The following is a 21,633-nucleotide window of genomic DNA, read 5'->3' as shown; positions in this document are numbered from 1 at the left end:
TATATCTCTAATCCTATATCATTTGTATTGCCACTAAAGACCATTTTCTGTGATATGCTTTTTTGTAGATCCATATTTCCGAATGGGCTTTCAACTGAATACTCTTTGGTCACCACCTTCCGAGTGCGAAGAACGACAAAGAAAGACCGCTGGTATCTTTGGCAGATTTTTAACCAATCAGGAATCTCTCAGGTAAGCCTACTACTTTCCATTGCATTTTTTTCTATATTCTGTTGTTTTTTTTGTTTTTTTTTTATCTTATTCTTGTATCCTGTGTATCCTCAGGTTTCTGTGGTGGTCGATGGCGCCAAGAAGGTTGTGGAGTTTTCTTACCAAAGTGCTCTCAAGAACACACTCCGCTACACATTCAAAAGTAGAGACTTGCACAACCTGTTCGATCGCCAGTGGCACAAGCTGGGCATCACCGTGCAGAGTAACATTGTGTCTATGTACATGGACTGCAAACTGGTGGAGAGGAAACTGACAGATGAAAAGGAGAGCATAGAATCCAGTGGAAGAACCCTCATTACTACAAGAGTGGAGGATGGTCGGCCTATAGATGTACGTTTTTTATTCACCAATATTTGGGTTTTGATACTGTAAAATATGTACTGGGTGTTGCTAACTCAGCTTCCAAGTTTCAACAACAAAATATACATACAAGAGGTTAGTTATCAGATATAGATTCCCAAAAAGACTCTCTGTCATAATATGTATGGGTTTCAAGCAATTAAGAGTTAAGTGTTTCATTCACACATGTTTAACACACAAACCCTGCATATTTAGGCTCTCAAATGGATCTCACTGCTATATTCCACTTTGTGATGTCATGTGGTGATACAGGAAGGGCTCCACTGTGGTTCTAAACTACATACACCTTCACTAGAGTCATTGGGATGATTTCAGACCTGGAACTGCCAATCTCTACTGAACTAAAGGTAAAAGAAAAAGAAAGAAGCCATTAACGTGACTACTACTGCTTCATGACATCACGAAGTGGAACAGAGCATTTTGAGTTTTGGCGATATAGACAGCCCAATAATGCAGGAGTACTCATAGTGTATGAATGAAACAAAACACAATTCCAGACAGGTTTTTGATGAGGTAACAGCACTCTTAAGAGTCCTCATTAAGTCCTTCAGTTTAATTTGCCTGAACCCCATTCTGTTTTAAGAACTCATTCTCAACTATGCTTATTTATTTTATTGATACATTGATACAAAGTCTGTCAGTATCTTGTATCCTGTTTGTATACATAAATATTTGTTTTCTCTGTACGCAGATTGAACTGAAACAACTCATAATCTACTGTGACCCCTATATGGCTGAAATGGAAAACTGCTGTGAACTGATTGAACCAAAGGTATTGTGCTGCATTGTATTACAACAGCAAATTACAAGCTTGAATTATTCAGAGTGCAAATTTGATGCAGAGATTTTCATAGTTTTGTCTTAAATAATGCATGTTGTTAGTGTACAAGAAATTTCTACCATGATTTATTAAGTGCTTTGTGTTAGAGCAGGAGGAGTGTGGATTGCTTCTTGTACATTTCAATAGGGTGTTGGTCTGTTCCCTAGATAGTAACACAATAACATAGCACTTTCATCACAATAAATCAATATAGGCTTTGGTTACAGTAAGTCCAAATGCAGACATGACCTTTGACCCCATGCCATTAGGTGTCCTTATAAGCATGCTGTCATGTACATATAGAGTTACTCCTGGAGAACTAAGAACAAGAGAACCCTGAGAAGAACTCAACACTGATTGTATTTTTAGCACATTGTGGATGGAAAACAAGGTCCTCTAAAAGGCTAACCGATATAATTAACTACTATCATCAGTTGTAAACATTTCATTATTCCATCAGAGCAAATTCAAACTGTGTCATAAAATAATTGAGCAGTGGAAACCACAACTCAGACTATGAACAAATTAAAGGGGATCTATGTAACTTTTTCCGCTGCCTGCTTGTCTTCCTGGTAAGGCACTTGTGTATAGCACAAGTAATTCAAAGTGCTTTACAGAATAAGAAATTACAATCATAATACACAACAAAAAATCTATAAATAAATAAATAATCATCATAAAATTACATGATGACATTAAAAGAGAAGAGTGCAGAATAAAAACCTTTCAGTCGTATGCACAGCTAAACAGAACCGTTTGAGCCTGGATTTAAACAAAGTAGAGGCCTGTCTCACATCTTCAGGAAGACTGTTCCAGGTTTTAGCTGCATAAAACTGAAACGCTGATTCCCCATGTTTAGTCCTGGCTCTGGGCACCAGCAGCCCAGAGGCTGGTCCCTGAAATCCTCAGTGTGAGATGGTTCATATGGCACTAACATGTCAGAGATGTACTTTGGTGTGAGACCATGGAGAGACTTGTTCACAAGCAGAGCTGCTTTGAAGTCTATTCTCTGAGCCACAGGAGTCAGAGCTGAGACCTGAGCACAGGACTTATGTGCTCGTACTTCCTGGTTCTAGTCAAGGCCCAAGGAGCAGCGTTTGGGCTGTACTGCACCTGTCTTAACGCTTGTTTAGAGAGTCCAGTGAGCAGGCTGTTACAGTAGTCTAACTACTGGAGACAAATGCATTGATAAGTCTCTCCAAGTCTGGTTTTGCATGGAGACAACTTATAGGTCAGATCTGTAGGGAGGCGTCCCTGCTCACACTAAGAATGAGTTCGTTTTTCTGGATAGTTTTGAGCAATAAAAACACCTTTAACTGATTAATGCAAGTAATCTCCATAGAGACAAGCAGGTAGCGGACCGACCAAAAAGCCACATTTTCAAGAATCCATAGTTTTTCCTGTATGTTTAGAAAAGGACAGACTTGTTTCTGTTCTTGTTTAGTCTCTTTCTTATCCTGTATTTGTTCTATTTGACTCTTGTACATCGTACATCGGTCTAAAGTATACAGAAAAATATCCAAACCACACAAAAATGTAAGTAGTACGATGTTCACCGCACATCACCTTTTTATTGTGCAGCTCTAACATTTGGTAAAGCCGTTTAGCCTGAAAAGTGTGAGCTTGCTGTACAGTGATTTCTGCCATGTAGCACCATGACAAAGGAGGTGTCTAAATGGTGATATTTTTCTATTGATCCAGTGTGAAGCCTGGGAGACACTTAATGGGACTTCCCCTCCCCTGGTTACCGCACAGCTCCCCCAGATGCTGTCTCAGCCGCCATCGCAGCCCATTGACAGATGCCACTGTCCATCTGAAAAGGTACAATCAATGCCTTCTCCAAGGGCTCCTAATTGAGTATAGTGTAATGCCTGTTGTAACCGAACCAGTTCCAATTTGCTCAGCGATCTATTATTCGGACTGAAGAAATCCATTTTCAGAAAGGTGTGTTCTTGGATATATACCAAGAAGGTATTAAAGTATAGGCAACAACCTCTTAGAAGTATAGACACTCAATACATTTATGTGGGCAGGTACGATAGACTTTATGTTTTATATAAGTGCACAATATAGAAATCACACAAATGATTATGATTTATGCACTTTTTGAAATAAAACAACATACAGCAGCGTGACTCAAATATAAAATGCAAGGCATTCACTGTAGCACACGTACAAACTGCCTTTTAAAATATATAAATGTGAAGGTTCCTGGTTGCTCTGCCTTGTCTAGGGATGTGTTATTAGACCTACAACCTGAGAATGTAATATTTGTTGAATTTCAATTCAAGAGTTCGCTCAGTACATGCTCCTTTGCTTCTGGTTTAATTTCTTCACTATTTGGCCCATAAAGCAGCTGTAACCTGCATAGCCTTTTAGTTCAAATGCCACATTTTTGACCAGAGGAGAGGAGCATTTTTTATTTTGTGGTGTGGATTGGAAATTATATTGTTGGGCTTGAGATACATAGTGATATATTTTGATATCCCAAGTTCTAGTCATTACACTTATTGCATTATGATATATAATACAATGTAGCACCTTTGTCATGGTGCTATATGGCAGAAATCACTGTACATCAAGCTCACACTTTTCAGGCTAAATGGCTTTACCAAATGCTACGGCTGCACAATAAAAAGGCGAAGTGCAGTGAACCTTGTACTACCTTGTACCTTGTATTTATTTCTATATACTCTAGGCCTATGTGCAAAGTACAAGAGTCCGCTACCTGCTTGTCTCTATGGAGATTACCTGCATTAATCAATTACAGGTGTTTTTGTTGCTCAAAACTATCTTGAAAACCTATTATACAGCAGAGTGTTTAGCACTAACTCTCAACAAAGAGGTTTTATTGTATTGTGTTGGGTTCAAGGGGCTGCAATTTGGAATGGAAATGTTTTTTTGTTTTTTTTTGTCCTTTGTGTTAATGTGTTATAATCTTTATAGATATTCCTGCTTCATTACATTGTCCAAAGACAGGCATGTGAAAGATTATTTGGCAAAAAAAGTTTGTCATTTTTGTTGTGGTATTGTCCTCTGTCTGAAGCCCCAAGTTAATCTTTTATCATCTATGGCTTTTGTGAGACTATATGATCAGTGGAGAATAACTGTTACTGTCAATGCTCATGCATATATCACACTTTAGCTTCTATCTGGAATAATATAATTGTACTTGTTATATGTATAACTTTTTATATTTGAAAGTCATACTTTTGACTTGGAGAACAGAACAATTCTTTTTCTGAGGCAGCTCAATAGACAGATCGAATGGTGTTATGACAACTCTGGGTCTTTTTTCCATGGAAGGGCACAAAAACTACTAAATGAACCAAGTTTAAGGACAAAAAGTCTTTCCCTGGAGAAATCAGATGCTTTGAAAGTTTCCTTTTGCAGAGGGTTAAATAAAGAATAGTAGACAGTGTTTTGAGCTATGACTGGTAATCTCAGGGATGAACAGGTGTTGTTACTGTATGGCCGATAAGACCAGATGGCTTTTGGGGTCAGTGTCCTAATTACTATGATGTGTTCCTGGGATTAAGATATTCCAAATGCCGGGGGTGCACCCTCACTACTGGTCGCTAAATGGGGCCTTGAAGAGACGCATTATCAGTGTTAAGTCTTTTCACCTGGGCAATTGCTGATCTTTTTTCCGAGCACAAAGGAGGAAACTGCTTTCCCTGTCTCTTAGTGTGGGATTATGAAAAGCACCATGCAAAAGAGATGTCCACACGAGTTTGACACCAATTTGCATGAGTTTAAAACACAATCGTGATCAACTACTCCAGTACACTGTGTTCTCGGGAGCAAATGTTCTTACTAAGGCATTCAATAATTGGTTTATAAAGTAATGAGCTATCAAAAACATTTAATATAGTTGGTAACAGTATTCATTACAAATACCTAATACATTTTATACTGTAAACCAAACAACTACGAAACAACTAGTAGTCAGAGAGTATTGAATGCATGTATTGAAATGTTGCACACAAAAAATAGTGATGCTACTTTATAATAACTACACTATTAATAGCCTTAATAAAGCATGAAGAAAGACTTAATTCTCAATGAACAAATTATTTTTTAAGAATGATTTGGGCTCGCTAATTAAGATGCTAAATCTAATATATCGCTTGGCTGATATCAGCCTTAAATAAAAATTTTTTTTTGGTCAATCTGCTGCCTAAAAACACACATAAAGCTCTATTTTAACACTTTTATGTGAACAGATAATGCACAAATCATGACTACACTGCTTTCTAATAGCTTTATGATAAAGAAGGGGAAAATAATACAAATCTGCCCTACATATCAGCCAAAAATATTGGCAGAACTTATTGACCATTGGTTGCTCTGAATTCTAATCAATCAGTATCCACATCAGCCATGAAAAACATTAACGTTCAGTCTGTTCTCCTAACCTCTTATATCAGGTGCAGTTATTATGGATGTACCTAAAAAGCGATTAATGTTCTTTGTCATGGAAAATACACGTTATGTTATTTGCATTTAGAACTACATAACATTGTATATTGGAGCAGATTGGACTAATCAGATTTGTAAATGTGTTCTAATTGGCCTCTAATGATTCTTAATTGACCTAGCAGGGTTCAGCTCCCACGCTGTACTGTGTCTGTCGGTGTATGTGAACTTGACTGTGGCTCTGGAGCTGGTGATTAATTACTTTGTGCAGGCTGATGGGACCGCTCAGGGCTACGAAACATACGGACACTTGGAGCTATGTAAAGTTAGTATTTCAAACCCAGTGACATGCTGTTGACACTGTTCTGCAGATAATCCCAAGTGTATATAAATCTTTGGCTCCAAGCATATTGAGGTAAATCTGGCTTTAATCTGCTGTGATAGAGTGTGGGCAAAAGGTGCATGTGAACCTCGCTAATGGATTAGGTTCCAACAGTCATCAATGATTGTAGTCTGCCATTCACTAGAAAAGGGAGTTCTTTTTCCCATTTCTACAGGGCATGAGCCAGGGTGTGCACTGTTAATGCTTGAAATCTAATTTCAGATCTTCAACAAATCAATACCTGGCACCATTTGTTTACTTACCAAACAACAAAATTCATAACAAATCCTATTACAGGCTTGAACACTAAATCAATGAGGTTAGGGAAAATGTTAGCAGGGTTGCAGTCTGCATGGAAATACAGGTATGCTGCAAACACTGCTGGTAATGCCCTGAACTCATTTACTTATGCAGAGTCAAGACAGGCCCTTGTACCAGAACGGGGTGTGTGATTTATTGCAATAAGAAAGACATTTGTCAAAATAAGGACAATCAATATGTCTGCAGAAAGTGGCTTAAGTGCCACTCAGCCAATTACTTGAGCTTGCTGTGGTGCATCAAGAAATTTAAATGCGTCTGATGAAGAATTTTGATTCACAGTAAAGCAAAGTATGTGAAGTGCAATAGCTTTAAATGTTTTTTATTATGATGCAAGATGAACTGATTTTTGCATATACATCATTTTATGATGGCATGGTAAAAGTTTGCTGTTTATTTCTGCTGTACTGAATGGGCACCTCTAGAAGACATACAGGTACATATTAAATAATGGTCTATGTCCTAAATGGTAAGTGAATGATAAAGTATTTCATATGCAGGCAGTTTGTCACTCTTAGCGTCAGGACCTTAACAAATCTAAATGTCAGCAATCATTGAGTGAAAATATTTCTGCTGTTGTATGGGATTAACAGTGCTGTCAATGAGACTGCAGTGTTTATGTGGAGCCATCTGTGTAGTATATCAAAAATGTCATGCTTTGATTCAGACCAGTATTGTAATTGCTTTTTTCAATTCTCTCTGACTTCCCTCGACATTAATCTGTCTGCTAAATCATGACCACAGTACCCTTAAAAATATATTTCATTTATATTGATCCTAAAATATCCGGGGAAGCCCCATTGGCTGTTAAACATGCTTTTGAGATTTATGTGGTAATGCATCAAAGCAGGTTAACAGTGTCGTGGTTAACAATTAGGCCTACTTACTTCACGAGAGTACATTTTAACAACATAAGATTTTGGGTTTAAAAATAACAAAAGTGCAACAATTTAACTTGACTTTGGAGAGATTAATCAGACATCTTGGCAATTTAAAGCCTTTAAAACAGCTATAATGAGAAGTGCAGGCCAATCAGCATGACCTCTGCAAAGGGCCTGAGGAACACTGTGTGGGGATTACTCCAGCTATTTTACTTTCACCCCAAAGTACCATCCTGCATTACAGTGAGTTTGACGGAGGATCCGAATGCTCTGCAAAGGGATTACCCGCAATGATTAATCCACAATCCCTCAGGAAATTAAACAGATAAGTAGTGGGTTATAAGAATGCAGCAAAATCCATTTTCTATGGCCATGCACATAAACCCTGGTATTACTAGACTTACAGCTCCCGTGCACACATGCATTGCAAACAGACAAGAACGTAATGACAAAATGTAATGAGGATGTTAAAACTTCACATCTTGTTACTCCAAATTTGATTTGCTTTATTTGAAAAGCTGCTGCATTTCAATAATGCTTAAATCCAGACTATAAGTGTGCTACTTTGTAGAAGTAATTGCATGGGTTCAGGTTCAAGAATCACACCCGGTGAGAGGACTGTGAAGTTCCTATCTGATCTTTTGGTTTTCTTATTACAGATCTTCTCAATATTTAAATTTTGCATAACCTCAAAATTACATGTTATTTTCCTGTAGATGATACATCACCCACTTATAATTAATTTAATTCATTTATAAATCATGATGCAGGGGTTCATTCTAGGGTCATTGTAGTGGTTATGATGTGCAGTATTTGTTATTGTACATATCATCAACTATGCCTTTCGCTAAGCCTGTTGTTATTGTTTTGCTATATGTGAGAATAGTATTTTTAAATCTCATACCCCATGTGGTACCAAACTTACTTTACTGGAGTATTTCATATTTTAACACAGACTTAATACTGAGGAATAATAGCACGTAGCTATCTCATTATATTTAGCTGCACTCCTTTATATCTATGCTTTTACAAACAGGGCTTGAAATGAAGATGTGCCCATGAATGGACATTGTGCTTAATTAGATTCTTTGCTTGCAGCGACTTCTTTGTTAGTTTAATTTGCCAAATCACTATCTGCCTCCATCTATTCCTCTGCACAACCCGCGGATGATTTCCACGCTTATCCTGCCTGTTCACACTAGTTTAATACTACCCCGTAAGGCGATACCACGAGCACAATAAACTCTTTTTGTCCTCTCTTTAAAATATACTAAGGGTATTAAGATGATAATGTAACCCCTAACTAGGGTCATCACAGGCAGTTGTTGGGGTAATATTATCCTTCTGTGCAGCTGCTGTGCCACTGTGTCAGAAAGAACCAGGGCAACAGCTGTAAGAGCGAGACCTCTGATGAAATGACAAACCTCCATAAAGCTATTCTCTAATGTGTGAACTAGGAACCTTTCACTGACTGTGTCTGTGTTGTTTCCTGTGCAGGGTGCAACCCGGGGTGACACTGGGGGCACGAGCTCTGGACAAAACCTTCTCCTCTGCTGATTTGTTTTGTATGTAGCTGGGGCTCAACAGTAATTGCAGCCATGGTCTTTAGGTGAACTGCATCCAGTGCAACAGACACCTACAGGGGCACTGACACTGGGACAAATATAGAATGACAACTTTTTAACGTGAGACATACTCCAAAATAAAACATTTTTACAAATCTTTTCAACTAGCAGCAATTATTTTTAATAGGTTCGTTTTTTTAGACCAAGGACCAAAAAGATTCTGTTAAAATAAATTATTGAAAGATCAGATGAACCATTGGACTAAGCAGTAATTGCATTCATATTTTTGTCCTTTGGATTTACCCACTTAGGTTCATTAGGTCTTCTGATAATGTACTAGTACGTTGTGTACACACATCAAAATATTTTCTCTGGTGGTAGTTGGTGTGAAAAACTTGAGAACCACTGATGTAACTCACCTTGAAATGTTTGTACCACGAATGACTCGCTGGTAGGCATGTCAAGATAACAAATTTTGAAGTTGGATGTGTTGCTGAAATAAATATAAATGATAACATTGAAACTAATTTATGCCACGGACACAATAACCCAAGAGCCGATTTTATCCACAAAAAGCTATTCTAAATGTACAATATTGTTAAAAAATCATGAGCTTCAAGAAATAAACAGCAGAATGAAGCACTGTAGTTCTTAGTTTGTGTAGTAATGAGTCATAGAAGTTATTTATTCAACATTTTACAGCTTAAATCTTATCATATAGCCAAAAAATAACCAAAAATGTCCCAGTAGTGCTAAGAAAAAGTAATGAAATGATAAGTTGATATAGTGATTATAGTGACAGGCCTACTCGATAGCTCCTTTTTGGTGGGACTCCAAAATTTGTATCTGATTATGTCTTATTTCAAGTTTATTCATTCTATATTTACTAGATTTAGTCATGATGTTTTAGTCCTACTAGTGAGTTCAAATCTCTTAGCAAATATTAAATCCCTTTGTGATTTCTGTTTCATCTTGTTCATGTCACGATTCTGACCTATTGTTGTCACTTGTACTTGGAAAGAATCATTTCTGAGTTGGTGAGAAAATCTGGTGTTTTACAACTCTCAAGTCTTCTGACATTCGCCACAAACTCTTACATTAATACTATCAACATGTTCATTTGCTTGGTTGGGATTAATTAGTCCAACAAATGTCCTTTTAGCAGAGAGGGAAATGGTGCCACAGACTAGATTGGAGTAGTCCTGGGAGATGTGCTCCTGCAGTGCGAGTGGACACAGTTGGTTGTGTTTTTGGAAGTAAGCCAGCGAGGGATCGTGTCCTTGTCACAGCTCGAGGAGAGGAAGAGGCTGTGCTGGGGTCGTGGTGTCAGCTGCATTGGCCTTCTGCATAAAAGTGTGGGGCTAAAAGCAACCAATTAGAAAGGATTTGTATGACTTTCCCTCATCTTGGCTCGCACTGGGGCATAGTCAGATTAAACTCTGTGCTATTAAATATGCGAGAAAATGGGTGCACATGTTATAAAACCTTTTAGACAAGAAAAGTGCATAATAATTTAACTTTGATGTTAATTTTACCATTTAGAATTGAGAACCACTTGATCTGATGGTCTAAGCACAGAACTTTTTTCTTTGAAGAGACCTAACTTGTATGCATTTGTCAGATGTACTACTTAGCTCAAATCGTTCTCTCCTCAGGTTTTAGGCGTATTATAAGGTTGATTCTCAATTAAGATCTGATTTCATCTTGATGTAGTCCTCATCTCTACCATGTTTCACACTATTTATTTATATTTTTCTGCGGTCGTTTTGTAATCCACTTTCCCCGCTCTAACAGTAACAGCTGAAATGATACGGTTATTCCCAGACGCTGTAATATGTCCATTTGTCTAAACTTTATTAGCTAGCTAAGGTCAGAGGAGTGTATAGCTTTCACACTATAAAAAAGCCAGCTAATTCCAAGCATGGCATTTCGGGTTGGAAAACTGCAGCTTGGGAATCTGTTACCAGGGTGATATTTGTGGAAAGTAAGCCGCTAAGATGTTATAGAGAATTTGTGGTAACAGTATAAGCCACTACCAGCTTACTCCCCCTCAACATAAGGAATAATAATCATGATATAGCCTTGGCTTGGGATAAAATAATGCAGTTCTTGAAGCCAATAGGTTAGCAGCAAGTGTTGTTAAGAGCTTTTTTATCAGTATTGCAGCAGTGCAAGGTGTTCATTGCTGAAAGAGCCGAGAGTGAGTTTGGAGGGTATTTTTTATGGAGCTAGTAAATGCTAAGAAAGTTGTAGCTGCTGTCGCGGCTACAGCACAGTTTGTCTCTATAAACAGATAGGGAGAATGTGTCCCTCTTAATGTAATAGGAATGATAACAAACTATTCTGGCATTTTGGGATTATAATACATACAGATATAGCCAGTGGTATAGTGGTTAGCATCCTGCCATTTTTGAATGGTCTCCATCTTCTAAATGTTCCCTGATTAGTTTTTTAGGCAATAGTGTCTTGTTTTCTTTCTGAGGGCCAGTCTCTGGGGTATACTATGCCCTTTAAGCTCTAGAATGTTTTATCACTGCTTTTCTACAAGAAGAATTCTTGTTTCATTTTGTTATTTGCGTTGCTGCAGGCTCACTGTGTTGTATTGGCTTCACGCTTGTGTTTCCACCTGCTTACAAAATAGATATTCCATTATCAGCCCAATGCAATGTCCATATCACAAGTATGCCATCTACTTGTCTCCATGGTGATGTCATTGCTTTTCCACAGTATGGCATTAAACATATCACCATGGAGACAAGCCGGGGATTCCACCAGTTCAAGTTACAGATCTGTGGAGAAGTGGACTCGCATATATGAAAATGTTTTTTCAAGTTATTTTTGAACAAGACTGATACGTTTGATGCCATAGTGTGATACATTCATAGCAAAGCAATAACATGCACAAGGAGACAAGCAGGTGATGCACCTTTAATAATAACTCAATTAAATATTGTTTATTTTAAAGAAAGTTATTCCAATATCTTGCCTATCTCGGTTAACCATTGGATGAATGGAATTTGAGATTGTGAACTTTTTCCCAAGTCTCTTCCCTTACTCTTTAACTTTCAATTTTGTCATTGCAGGGGGAAGTTGGAGCAGAAGGGCAAAAGGGAATCGATGGGGAGAAGGTAAGTACTACTATTTCCAGCAGACATATATTCCATACATAGCACATCAGCCCGATCTCGTTTTGTCAGAGAATCAATTCTTATAGGCTTTTCATTTTCTGCGCGGTGCCCGGAGGTATTGCAGCCAGAGCAGACTTTTCAAGTGCTTGTCTTATCTGGAGTAGATCTAAAGAGTCCTAGCTTGCGATGTCCTTCTCCACTCAAATTAATTTAATATGTATGCCACTGACGTTTGGCATACCAATGGACTAAACTAATTTAGCAGATTACTGTAAGTCCCTTCCTTGTCTCTTCAGGTTAAATTTTACAACATGCTTAAAGTTTAAATCCAACTGCAGTGATTTTGTTAATGCGCCTAAGTAAAATGATCACTATCTGGAAAGAGTGCCACTGTATTAATCAAAAAATATTTCAACAAAAAAAGTTGTAGAGGGATTTTAAAAGTTATTTTTGTATTTGTTGTTCTGCCAGAAGCAATATTTCCTGATATTTTCATTGCCTAGAGCGGAACAATCTCAGCCCACTGTTCAGATGGTCAGTCTAACATTTTAAAAAGGAGACTCATTTCTATTGGGCCGTTTTCCGCTTGTCAACAAACTGCTGCCACGGGAAAAACATGTCAAGTAAGATGGATTCAAAGAAAGTCATGTAAGGCTCCTGTCCCAACTACAGCATTTTGTCATTTTATTTTTATATAAATAACAAAATAGAATCGTGTGATAATCATTTTTTGTGGTTGTTGTTTATGTAAGATTTAGGATACAATTTGTCAGAAAATGTTTTGCCTGTTGTTGTAGACAAAGGCAGTTAAAGTTGAGGGAAAGTGGAAAACTTCAGGCCTGGTTGTTGGCAGGCGGTAAACACAAGTCCGACTCACACAGAGGGGAGGTTAAGTAGCCTCAGACAGCTCCAAAAACCAGCTGACGTCATGTACGCATTAGCATAACAAGCAACTCTTTTTTAGCTTTACTGAAAAACAAAATCAGTAATTAATCTGTCAGTTTTTCTCTTTGATGATTTTGTCTGTGTTTATGTTGAGTTTAATTTGTTGATTTCTACCATCCCATCATCACATCGTTTGTGCGAGGCTCTGCTTTTCACCCTGGCTGTTTACCCCTGCTCTTTATTCTAATGGATTTAAGTGGTACTTGTAAATTTGGCTGAAGTGCGAATGCTTACTCGCTCCATTGAAAACATAGCAACTGCTGGATACAAATTTGATGTTTTTTCACTATTATTTAATTACTCGTCTTGTTTAAAGTAAATATTTCTAGCATGACATAAGAGCTCTTCAAATTAAAAAGAAGTGTTTATCTTTTAACATGGATAATGACTGACTGGATTTCAATTTTGTGTCACTGTTAGTTATTCAGTGTTAAATTTGTAAGGTTTGCTGCTTGAATCTCTGTGGTCATAAATAGATTTTAAATTCCTAGAAAAGAAAGCATTGCCAGAAATAGTAAAGCTTGAGGCGTATGCGGCTTATTGTAGTCAAAGCTGCATGATGTGGTTAAATGAAGCAAAACAACAGAAAGGAAATTAGTCTTTGAGTTTTTGTTTTTTTTTCTTGGGGTTTTGTAGGTCCAGTGTTCTCACCTCCTCTTTGACTGAGCAGCAGTTTTGTCTGTTCACAAACTCTTGTACAAATTTTATGTAAACCCAAAAATCGAAGCTCTAATATTGGCTGCTGCTCGTGGAATTACACCATAATTCATGCCGTTGGAGGATTTTCATTATTAGTGCTTTCTGCCACTGTGCTGTTTTCTCTGATTTATTCCGTGCTTTGACCTGACTCTTGTATTTCATAGAGAGGAATATTAAGGCAGCACACAAAAGTAAAAGGTAAAATCCAGCCTCCTTCTCATCAGGCGACACAAGGCACTTCAGGATTAATGGGCTGAAACCAGCTCGGTATCCCCAGCGGTTCGTAATGAGTGAATGAAGTTGATTCTCATCGACTGCATTTGAGTGTAACAGGGCTCTCCTCTTAACCAGCCCCGCACAGCCCCTCCAACACGTCCTATGAATGATTAGCACCAATGACACCGCATTAGTATTAACCATTCGCAACAAATTAAACGCAAAATTAAATTGTGTGTTTGTTTGTGCAATTCATTCCATTTTATTTTGTCTGTTTTGCATTGAGCTCCATCTAATGAGAATATTATTGCCGTGTGCCTGCTTTAATTAGGCGTATTTATATTAAAGTAGACCCAATGCACTTTATATTTATTTGGAGAGCGGGATTGTAAAATGGAAATGGAACAAGATTTATGTCACTATTAGTGCATTTGTGTGTGCATAATTTCAGTGGACCCATTTTACTGTGTCTAGTACTACAGAGACTGCCTTGCCAGAACTCTCCCTTTACTGCAATTAACTCATCGTCCATTTTTAAAGCTACGGTGTTATTTAAGGCTCAAGTAGACACCTGAGAGGCCTGAATTCTGCCTATGAGCATGTGATCCCGGATCGTTTTGCAGATACACCTCCTATGGGACAGAGGCTGGCATACATGATGTTCTTTTAAAATTATGAAATGTAATACCACCGGTTACAGTGAGGGACTATTATGTCACAGTGGTCTCTTGTCTCATTTATGTGTTTTATAGAGGACTAATGTATACATTTAGTGTTATGTCTAATATCACAGAGAGAGGTAGACTCAGACCTTTTATTGAAACAATATTTTTACTTCTAGCAGAGTTTTAATACTTAAATCACACTTTTCACTATATAGTGTATATGTATTTGTTTATGTCAGTATTTTTCTCATGGAGTATTTTTCTGTCTTTACCAGTAAAAACAACTTTTAAAGATGCTATTATTATGCAAAATTGACTCATATGAGCTTTAAGACATGTTATAATGACGTTACCTCAGCAAAAACATACCCGTTGTTGTGTTTTGTTTCATTCAGTAACCCTTTATTATTAGTCTGTCTACATCTCCAAGTGGTAGTTTTCAAGTTAACAGTGCCTTTTACCCTGTGTTAAGTAGTAGATTGGCAAATTCAGTGCTGAAATTATCCAAATGATTCTAGTGAAAGTGTATGGAGTTTAAAAACACAGTGGAGCACTTCCTGTACTACCACATGACATCACAAAGTGGAACAAGGTGTTTTCAGTTTGAGCGAAAAACTCAGCCTAAATATGTAGGGTTTGCGTGTTAAACATGTGTGAATGAAACAAAACACAACTCCAGGTTTATTTGTGATGAGGAGACAGTATAACATAGATCAGATAATACTGTAATATGACCCCTTTAAAAATACTTCTACTTCTATACTACTACTTCTATTTGAGCTCCTTTGAAGTAACAATACTCTAACCCAAGCAAAACTTTTGTCCATCCTTTACATTGTCTTAAGTATTATATAAATCTGAAGCTTTTTTGTCATTTTTATTATGTGGGAAATATCAGAATTTGTATATTATGTGGTCTAGTCTGTTGGTGTGTGTACATCAAATCTACAATACTCTAAATTCAAGCCTAGCTCTAGTCATTTCCACAGTGCATGTATATTTCCTTAGAGCACTGTATCTGGTTGCCCCTTCTGATCCTCTGATGCTTTAGATTAGGACTTATTGCTCACCCTATGTGATGGTGTATCGCTGAGCAAATGGAAAGTCACAAAAGGCATTTCCTGCTCTAACCTCCTCGGCATTTGTAGGCCGGCACTCAAGATATCTGTGTTACTCATGGATCTAGTTCCACAGCGCTTTACAGACCTGTCATTCAGCACGACAACATTTCCACACCACAATCTTCTCTGGACACCAGGCTCATTTGCAATTATAATGTGCTACAGGCAGGAACACTTTTACTAATTATCTAGCATGGTACAACGCCCTTTTGAACAAGTTGGGACACTGTGAATGAAATGTAAATGTGCAAACGAAATCCAGCCTAACGAATGGACAGTGTTAATGTTATTGGTTTTGGTAATGCTAATGGTTATATTAATAGTCTGCTCGTCAAAGTAGCTTCTTCAGTTCTGTTCAGATTGCTGGTGGACACTGTCTTATATCTGTCTGAAGGAATGAGGGACTTAGACATTATTTATCTCCTAGTTATAACCCCATCCTTACACCTAAATTAACAAGGAAAACAATAGTGATAGTATGTTAATAGCTGTGAGAGCAACCATTAGGGGCTTGAACGATTATTCAAAATATGACTCAGACACAGTTCACACTTGTGTATTGTGTATTTCAATAGCCAACAGTCACTATGTGTAAACAGATACGTGTGTTAGTTTCATTGTCGTTAGCTCCTCCCTTCAAATAGATATAAGGCAGTGCCCACTAGCAATCTGACCAGAACTAAAGAAGCCAGTAATATAAATAGTACGCTGTGGTGCTCTTCTTCTGTGCAGCGATTTCAGAAATACATTGATGAAGTGGGTATGGCAGTAATAATAGTCCATGGATTTAAAGCTATAGAAGAATTACAATAGAAGCATTAAAGTGCAGATTTTCCGGATCAGCGTTATGCTTCTTCAGCTGTATAATTGTAAACTTTCCTTGATCCATCCTTATTGACATTTGCTTCCATCTGTTTGAATATGCTTAATGTGAGAATGCAGACCGGGGGCAGTTATGTTTGGTAAAATACCCAAGTAAATAAAATGAAACTGCATTTGTGAATCGTTAGGCATTTCGTTTAATGTTTATTGCTATTGTATTGTATGACGCTATTAAAATAAAAGACTAGCTACTATTTTAATATTTCCATTAGGAGAAGAACATTATTTTTCCCATTTAATGTATTACATTTTACGTTATCTGAATTTGATTTTGAATTTCCAATTAATTTTGACTTAGTATTTATGAACCATAACTTTCAGCCTGATGAGGACACTGACTGGGGGCAGTTCTGTTTAGTAAAATTCCCCAGTTAACAGAATTAAACTGCATTTGTACTTTGTCCTTCCTCTGGCTCTATGGCAGTGGTTTACTCTGCCTTGCTTTGGCCCTTGGTGTCTTGTGTTGGGCTTTTTCCAGATTGTCTTGTGGCCTCCTCGCGACAGGAGAGAGCAGACTCACAGTACCGCGTGTAATTAGCAGACGAGTGTACACAGCTCCCCACAGCGTCGCGACCTCGTGCTGCAGCCGACTAACTCACTGCTGGTCTCCTCTTTTTCTCTATCTCTCTTTTTCTCTCTCTGTTTCACTCTTCTCTCTTTTTCTTTCTCTCTCTTTCTCTCTCTCTCCCTAAGCCACACAAAGCCAGCAGCAGCTCACAAAAAGCTAACAATACATCCAGGCCCTCAGGTCTATATATAAATTAGGCCTGCAGGCTCAGTGCACAAGTCTATTATGGGAGAATTTGATGCTCCGCTCTGTGCACAAAAGATAAATAATAAAGGGCGGGGATCTAAACTGAGCGATAGAGGATGGATGGGATAAAATCATTAATTCATTTTGAGTCTCCCCATTATAATCCTAATCAATGTATCAATAGTTATTTGCGAGGGTCCAATTGTGTTCTACAACACATAAGTGAATACTCTTCTAGACCATTCTGTGACTAAGTGCTTTCTTCTCCTCTGTAACCTTCACTTCTATTGTGAATCATTAAGCATTTTATCTGTTGGTGTTTTTACTATTATATTATTGCAATTGTATTGTACTATATTGTATTTTATTGTATTATATTGTATTGTATTGTACTGTATTGTATAGAATTGTATGCAATCAAAATATAAGGTTGACTTTTTGTTTTAATTCACACTAAGTACATCTATTATATACTTTTACACACTAAGTACACAACTGTCTATGTTTGTATTATATGTCTATTATATATCTATTTGTATTTGTATTTCATTCCTGAGAAAGTGTACATTATACCGGTTATGAAGTAGTTTTGTTAATATGTGAGGCACAAGTCACAAAAACTGACATTTACATTTCATTGTATTTACTATATATTTTAGAATATATTAAAATGTACAATTGGCTTTATCTATCAAATAAACTTTATTAATTTGCATACATGCACTTTTGATCTCTGCCTAAATAATACAAAACAATAAAACATTTTACATACTAGTTTGTTTATGCCATAATCCAGTTTTTAAGTGTAAACTGTTTAGGCTGTCAAGTTAAATTAAGACTTCCTCATTGAGTTATTGGACAGCTGTACTATCACTGACTGTGTGGGAGGGTGATGCAATGTGATAACACTGTGGCATAAGCATGTCAATGAAAATACAGGATTTTGGCATTACATTGTGTGGTATGGAGACATGTAATGGGACTTACTTTCTCAAACAATAAAGTTAGTTTGCCTAACTGTGCTCTGTTTGCAGCATCAGCACAAGTAGAATAAGTAGTAGTATCTCAGCCACAGCATCATTTCATGTTCTTTCTTAGTAGGGTTGTCAAACAATCTATACCCATATACTAATATATACTTAAACTAATATCAATATAATGGTCAGGTCGTCTGCAAGTGATTTAGCACCAGGTCCTCCACAAACATGAGGTGCGAGATAGGAGAGGGGCGACCCGTGTTGGCCGCGCCCCAGCCCTGTCACGAATGGCCTATCCTATGCTTATCCTTGACCACTCAAAGATCCTCAGCGCTACAGTATCATCACGTTTAGGGGGGATTCTGACTTAGAGGCGTTCAGTCATAATCCCACAGATGGTAGCGACGCCCCATTGGCTCCTCAGCCAAGCACATGCACCAAATGTCTGAACCCGCAGTTCCTCTCATACTGAGCCGGATTAGTATTGCAACAACACATCATCAGCAGGGTAAAACTAACCAGTCTCACAACGGTCTATATAGTATCACGACTAATATATACTAATTGATGAACTATCAATGCGAAAACAATTGATAAAACAGGTTAAATGTGGACCTTTTTCCAGAATAAACTGTATCAGAACTTGAAGTAGTAGTACATGTGGTAATTTTACAGAAGCTAACATTATTTTGTGTTGAAAATTGTATTATGTAAAAAAATTTGTTTTAATAATTATTTTATTATTAGTGTCTTATCAAAAATTGAGTTTTAGTCCTTTTGAGTCCTTTTAGTTTGAAATTGAGTAACATTCATTTTACATTTGTGATAAAAGTAATTCTTACAGTATTAGTAGTAGTAGTAGTTGAAGTAGTAGTGGTAGTGGTATTAGTTTTCTTTACTTTCTAAATTTGCACATTTTGTTTTTCTTTTTATAACTAACAACAGTTGAACATTTGAAGTCACTGAATAAACTTAGATTTTTCGTTGTCCGTTTCACCTTCTATTTTGTATGTGACAAATCATTCTCCTTCCCTCACACTCACTTCCTTCTGGCTTTAACCTGTTCTATGGAGTCACAGCCACTGGCCCAAATGTGTCACACCTAACAAGGCACGCTGCAAATTTAGCCTGTCAATACACGTCAGGGCCCATTCATCCACCATCACTCTTTATCTGGCCTGTCCCCCCGTCTTTCACTTTAACTGTTTCCATAGAGACGGCGAGTTTGCCCCTAGTCTACGCAGTTCACTCCCACCTCTAGGTCGACTCCTGATGCATAATGACAGCCATAGTCCTTTGGTAAAACGTGTATGTGTGCCCTGCGTAAACAAGTACTAGCTACGTGACATTAGCGGCATACGTCTCCTTGAGCCACAGTGACAGGCATGGGAATCTCTCACCTGCGTGGTAATGCTACAGTGTCAACGCATGACCAGCGCATATGATGAGGTTTAGCTCTGTACTTTCACAAATGCCGCTTATTATATTTGTATACTGTGTTGCCAAGAGCTATAGCAGCACTCTGTAAATATTTTTTATCACAATAGAAGACCAAATGCAGGATTACGGTTGCCTGGCAAATATAGAAGCTACAATCTCTGTATTTTTCTACGGTCTGGTCCACACGTCGTCCAGTGTGTTTCAAGCCGGGTCGAATATGTTTTTTTTCAGTGACACATGTAATATGAAGAAGCTCAGTGGTCAGCTTTGATTTACACATAAAATCAGATTTATCTCACCTCAGTTTAACAGTTTATTGCTTCGCTCATCGATTCCCTTTTTTTCCCAAATTCCCAGCAGTGCAAAGAATATGTACACACGATAAATACTGACCTAAAAAAATATTGTTCCAGCTTTCATATATTGAACGATAAGTCGATGTAGTCATTATTGTGACAGGCCTAGTTTCTGCTTTGAGAAACAGAGAATAGCTTTTGTGAGAAGTGATTTGTAAAAGGTAGTTTTTTTAAGATATTGCATTTGAATCAGCATTAGAATTGGCATTTGATTTGTTGCGGCGTCCCCTCAGAGCACTGCCTTTAAGATAACATTTACTTGTGTAAGACTTGTTAACTGTCTCTTCTCATTTGGACCTTGGGCGACTAGTTGCGAGCCTTTTGACACCGAAGCAGGTCATTAAACCATAACAGCTCATTATCTCTCTTTTAAATGGCAGTCTATTATTAGTCCAGCTGATCAGACATTCACAACCAGTAGACTCATTTTTTGTGTTTTGTTTTCCCATCAATTTCAAGTGCTGTTATCACTGCAAACATGGCTAGATAGCAATATTGCCATTGCTGTAAGTGATACTTGTGTATATGAAGGCCATATAGAATATGTCTATCCAATATAGTAAATGTTCCCATTTCAACTGTTTGTATATTCATTGCAGTCTGAAGTGGACATACCCAACAGAATCCCTTTATCTCATCCTCTCTAAACAGTTTCATGGGACTAAAGCCCAAAGGAGAAATGTGGCGTGCATTTAGACTATCAAAGTGGCCTGCCTTCAGGGACACTGTAGCTGTGAATGCATCATTTTAAATAGGCCTATGGAGATGTTTCCTTTCTGCAAAACTACTGACATTTAGAGGGCAAATGTTAGATTGGATAATTAGTTATTTACCAAACAGATGCAATAAGTGAAGCAAGGAACATAAAGTTGTCTTAAATGGGGTCAAGAACAAGGTCAACAAATTAAGAAAAAAAAAAGTTGGCCAAATTAGTACATTCACAAGTCTTCAATGAATATGCAGTTACGTATATATGTCTGTGTAATCCCGCAGTTATCCAGGTTATATATAACTATGGTTATATGTTTGGTAAAAGAGCAGCAGAAGAACATTGGGTCTGACAGTGAATTTTAACTGTAGGTAATCATGTCCATGGCTAAGCTCATTAGTCTCAATGCCTTTACCTGGTGCAGAGCCAACAACCTTCTCCAGATTTCTAAAACTACAATGCATTTACCTAGCCTTCCCAGCAAGACAAATTCTTGCTATTTTTGTGAGTTCACAAACTCTTGAGAATCCTTCTTGAACAGCTCCAGCTGAATCGTTTGCATGTGATTGGGCAATCACAGGGCAGCACTGTGGTTTTTGCGGAAGCCAGCGCAGAACAAACCAAAACAAACATGGCGACACAGACGTACTTCAGCCTATTTTAGTAAAAGTACGGACTATTTTGTTTCTGAAAAATATGAGCTTTATGCATTTGTGGACGGGTAAGATGCCTGTGCTTTTCTCTCAACTGAAATGAACAAAAGGT

The 21,633-nt window shown here is 37.7% G+C and overlaps 1 protein-coding gene across 6 annotated transcripts in view; it reads left to right on the top strand.

The window, feature by feature from the left end:
* The window catches only part of LOC117382218 (collagen alpha-1(XIX) chain), a 113,803-nt gene that overhangs the window by 13,405 nt on the left and 78,765 nt on the right, over positions 1–21,633 (top strand). For 5 of the 6 annotated variants that reach the window (XM_055227232.1, XM_055227231.1, XM_055227233.1 and 2 more), the window contains exons 5-9: positions 69–192; positions 286–561; positions 1,283–1,363; positions 3,113–3,232; positions 12,060–12,104. In XM_055227232.1, coding sequence (XP_055083207.1) covers positions 69–192; positions 286–561; positions 1,283–1,363; positions 3,113–3,232; positions 12,060–12,104 — 646 coding nt within the window. The remainder of the gene's footprint in view (positions 1–68; positions 193–285; positions 562–1,282; positions 1,364–3,112; positions 3,233–12,059; positions 12,105–21,633) is intronic. The other variant, XM_055227234.1, reaches the window with a different exon arrangement.

This window comes from Periophthalmus magnuspinnatus, chromosome 15 (genome assembly GCF_009829125.3).
Source record: "Periophthalmus magnuspinnatus isolate fPerMag1 chromosome 15, fPerMag1.2.pri, whole genome shotgun sequence".
Taxonomy (NCBI): Eukaryota; Metazoa; Chordata; class Actinopteri; order Gobiiformes; family Gobiidae; genus Periophthalmus; species Periophthalmus magnuspinnatus.
This window is presented reverse-complemented; position numbering and strand designations above follow the sequence as displayed.